At 63.4% G+C, this 4,235-nt stretch overlaps 1 protein-coding gene across 2 annotated transcripts; it reads right to left on the bottom strand.

Annotated features, from left to right (window-relative positions):
• Positions 1 to 1,473: 1,473 nt before the first annotated feature.
• LOC107195335 lies at positions 1,474 to 4,229 on the bottom strand. 2 transcript variants are annotated; one of them, XM_025043527.1, is made up of 2 exons: positions 2,146 to 4,229; positions 1,474 to 2,059 (listed from the first exon to the last, which is right to left on the bottom strand). In XM_025043527.1, the coding sequence occupies exons 1-2, from the start codon at positions 2,695 to 2,697 to the stop codon at positions 1,607 to 1,609; spliced, it is 1,005 nt and encodes a 334-aa protein (XP_024899295.1). In that variant the 5' UTR covers positions 2,698 to 4,229; the 3' UTR covers positions 1,474 to 1,606. The 2 variants fall into 2 exon arrangements, with proteins under 2 accessions (XP_024899295.1, XP_024899294.1); XM_025043526.1 differs by having other exon boundaries at positions 1,474 to 1,974; positions 2,061 to 4,229.
• Positions 4,230 to 4,235: the final 6 nt, after the last annotated feature.

Here is a 4,235-nt window from a genome sequence, read left to right on the forward strand (position 1 = left end):
CCAGCACAAGCTCACCCTAACACCCACTGTGGGTGCCTCTCAGGCCCCCTGACCTCCACGGTGGAGGCGCCCCCTCTTGGATTGGGGTCAAAAAGACCAGAACACAGACGGGAGACCACAGACGTGGAGTCGCTGAGGGGTCTAGCTGAGGGGTCGGCACCCCATAACTTTCTTCCCCAAGCCAGTGGGGAAGAGAGTGTGCCGATGACCTCGCCAGCAGGCACCCCACGCAGACATACTGACGTTTATTGTTGACACTCAGCCAGGGCCGCCGGGGGTGACCGCGTCACCCCTCGCTGAGAGGCCGGGCCTGGAGGACCCCGTGTGGGGGGCAGGGGCAGGGGCAGAGCCTCGGCCCTGTTTGTTTTTCAAACACCTGCAAAGCCTATTGCCTGTTTCCGTCCTCCTACACAGCTGGGGTCTCCCGCTTCCTGAGAAGGGCCTCCCCAAAAGCCAGGTCCTGTCTTCCCAGCAGAACCCACACCCTCTCTCAAACCCCAGCAGCGTCACAACTGACAACCGCTTTTCGGTTTTTTTCCTGTCAATATTTTGAAAGCATCTGGGGCCCTCCCACACATCACTATTTACGGACGGGGTTCCAGGCGGGCCGCTGTGGCCTGGGGCGCCCGGAGCACCAGCGAGCCGGCTCCCAGAGGGCAGGCTGGGCGTTTGTCTCGACGGTTCATCACGTGCTGGGGTGCGCGCCATACCCACGCCCCAGTCTACGGCACAGAAAACTCGCTTGGGTCTGCGAATGCCTTGCTGGTGGGCACGCGGCTTCAGGGGAAACCATCTTTGATCAGCTGCTACGCCTTCTGCTGTTACTGTATTTCACATACACCCTCTAAACAAGCCTCGCAGATGGTCCGGGGTCAGGCCTGGGTCTGCGAATGTGGGGGGGCCAGACCCCGTCACCCACTTCCTCCCGCTGCTGTGGGTTCTCTGCTGCCTGCGTGGACAAGCTCCGCTCTGGGGAGCAGCCAGGGGCAGCTAATGATCACGGGAGGCGTAGAGGGGCTCTGGGGTCCCACCCCCAGCCCCCTAGTGCCCCCGGGCCTGTCCCCTTTGGGGCCACTTCCCATGGCCACCCTTGGGGACGTTGGTGTCTGCGAACAGGGCGCGTTCTGGACTCTGGGAGAGGGGCAGGTGAGCCGTCACCTGGCTGAGTGGCAGGACAGAGCGACCGACTTCAGGGCCTCCGAAGCCGCCTGGGGCTGAGGGCGGCCGCCCAGGGACACGCGCTGGGCCCTGCGTGGACCTGCCACCTCGGCCTCCCGCAGCAGCTGGATTGAGGGGCGGAGCTTTTCTCGGGGAGGGGCGGGGGGAGCGGGCAGGCCACGCCCTCTGCAGGGTCCAGGCCGGTCCCGCCCCTCGGACCATTGCACGCGGCTGCTCGAGCTGGTCCATTTCGGTCCCCTTCGCCGCCCAGAGCCTGTCCGAGGCCCGCCCTGCAAAGGAATCGGCTCAGGCAAGTACAATAATGAATCATAAATTTTATTTCAAAATGTAAACGTCACTAAACATGCATACACGTTAAAACAATAAAATTTACAATTTAGTTAATTTTTTTTTCTTTTTTGCATAGGACATCATTACAATATAGAATCTATGCCATACAAAATACATACAAAGTTTCATCCGAGCAAGCCGAGGCCAGACAGGGACCTGTGCGACGGTCATACTTCCCTGGGGTGGCCCCGGGAAGGGGACGCGTGGCCTGTGGAAGCGGGGTGTGATGCTGGCTGGCTAAAGGAAAGTCCCTACGGGAAAGGAAAACGTGTGTGTGACGGAGCGGTCTCGGACCCTCGGCTTCTGCCCTGGGGCTGGCACACGAGTCCGGAGATGCTCCACCAATGGCTTTGGATGGGGAGGGGCTCATCTGTGGGGGTCTGGGGGTGGCCGAGACCCCCGTGCATGCACCCAGCACACCCACGCGAGTAATTCCTGGCCACGTGGGAGCCACCGCCAGCCCACGCCCTGCGATGATGCACAGCCGCTCAGGGCAGCCGCGTGCCCACGCCGCGAGCCCCCCGGGGGCCCCGCCACTTGGCCCGTGGGGCACCCTGCGATGATGCACAGCCGCTCAGGGCAGCCACATGCCCGCGCCGCGAGCCCCCCAGGGTCCCCGCCACGTGACCCATGGGGACTCCCCAAGGGGAGGCCAGGGAGCAACGTCTCCCAGCCACACACCCAGAGGCAGGCAGCCTGCCCCGGGAATGGTGCCTCCACGGCTGTCCCAGCCCCCCTGGGAGGTGGACCCCTCTGTCCCCATGGAGGGCAGGCTGGGGAGGGACCTGGCCAGGTATGTTCTGGGCGGGGACGGACAGACAGCCTTCGGCCAGACCTGTGGCTGCCTCGCAGGCATTCGGTTTGTAAATGAGCCTGTCGATACGTCACCAGGACGACGCCCCCAAGCCCTGGGAGCGAGCTGCTCCCGGGGTCCACGCCTGCTCCCCACGTGTCCTGTGTCCTGCCAAGGGAAGGCGAGGCGTGGGACAGGGACGCCACTCCCCTCCCTTCCTGCTCATGTTTAAATAGTAGTAAGGTTTTAAAGCTGCTTGAGAAGAGCCTGGGCAGGGCCGGTGGCTGCAGAGCGAGCCCAGTACCTTCGCGGGCCGGGGGGCAGCAGAAAGCAGGTGGGGCCCCCTCGCCGGGGACCGGAGGCCTCGCCCGGCACGGTGTTCGATGTTCAGGCATTTATCAGTAGTAAGCTGGATTGTGCATCCAGTTCTGTACAAAATTCTCTGGAATGTGTCTGGGACAAGCCTGCGGGAGCCAGCCTCCAAGTCAGGCAGTCGGTCACGGGACCTGGCTCCTCCAGGGCGATCCTGAACTCAACATGTGTCACCCACGGCCTCGACGGACGCTGGCTTTGGAAAACGTGGTCACCAGGACCGCACGTGGAACCAACCTCTGCGGAGCGCAGGACGGGGACCCGCACCCACACGGCACTTCTACCTGGCTGCGTGCGGTGTGACCGTCCTTCTGGCCCCTTAAATCTCCTGGCACTTTTTGACTTGACTGAGTGACTTTTTAAAAGTGAGTTTAAAAAGAAAAAAATCAGTGACACCTGGCAGATAGATGTCAAAATAATCAGGTGGCCTTGTAAACGCCACCGGCTGAGAACGAGGGGACACTTGCTCAGACCGCGTCTCCCTGCGAGGTGGCCCTCGTGCTTGCTGAGACCAACACCAGAGTCTGGGGGATGCTGGGACCCTGTGGAGGTCACCTGAGCACCTGCTTCTGGCAAGAAAGGCGGCCGGGGCCACAGAAAGCATCCAGCCCTCTCTGCGTGTCCCAATAGGCGGGCTGGGGGCCACCTGTGGCCCAGCTGTCCGTCCCAGCCTCTGAATCACCCTTCACGGGTCCGAGCTGTGACCCCGGGCGTGGCGAGGTCTGGGTACCCCACTGCCTCCCTCGCCTGTGGTGCTGCAGGCGGGGTGCAGGGCGTGGCAGCCACCCCGGACCACGCTCCCATCCACAGCATGCGACCCGGGAGCGGCGTGCGTCTCTGTCTTCCCAGATGGCCGCAGGCGCACAGCTAACACGAAGGGGCTCCCCCCTCTCCCGTCTGGGACGTGAGCCCGAGGCCAGCCCCCAGTGGCTGAGTCCTGTCACCGACCTGTCCCTTCACACAGGCGACCTTCGCTTTGAGCTCTCTGCCCGCTTGGGCTGCGGGAGCCGGAGTCAGCCCCAAAATAAAGGTCTGGATTCCACTCCCTCTAGGTCTACGGGTTCCTGGGTCACCGAAGCCGGCGAGCATGGCCACAAACCGGAACACTGAAGGGCCCCGAACAGACCCGGGCGGGGAGACGCTGCGCCCCAGCGGACCCTGCAAGCTGGCTGGGGAGGGTCCTCTCCCCGGGGCGTCGGTGAGGGCGGCTGCCAGGCCCCCTGTCCCACACGTGTTTGCGATCACGAGATGCTGGGGGCCCACGTGAACCTGGCCCGAGGCCACGGACCACCCGCCCTTTGCATTTTAGCCCTGGTGGAGCCAGGACGCCCGCCAGCTGGACTCCTGAGTGGGGAGGCCGGCGCCCCGGCTCCCCGCCAGGCCCTGCGGAAGGGCTGCGTGCGCCCTGCCAGCCGCCAGAGCCACTTTGGGGACGGCGACGCGCTACGTGACGGCCACCGCCTGCACCTTTCATTTTTAAGGCAACGTTTCTCTCCCATCGACCGCACAGAACAGCCCTGGTCCTTCGGAGAAAAAGTTAAGTGCTCTCTTTGGAAACAGC

This window comes from Pteropus alecto, unplaced genomic scaffold (assembly GCF_000325575.1).
Source record: "Pteropus alecto unplaced genomic scaffold, ASM32557v1 scaffold102, whole genome shotgun sequence".
Lineage (NCBI taxonomy): Eukaryota > Metazoa > Chordata > Mammalia > Chiroptera > Pteropodidae > Pteropus > Pteropus alecto.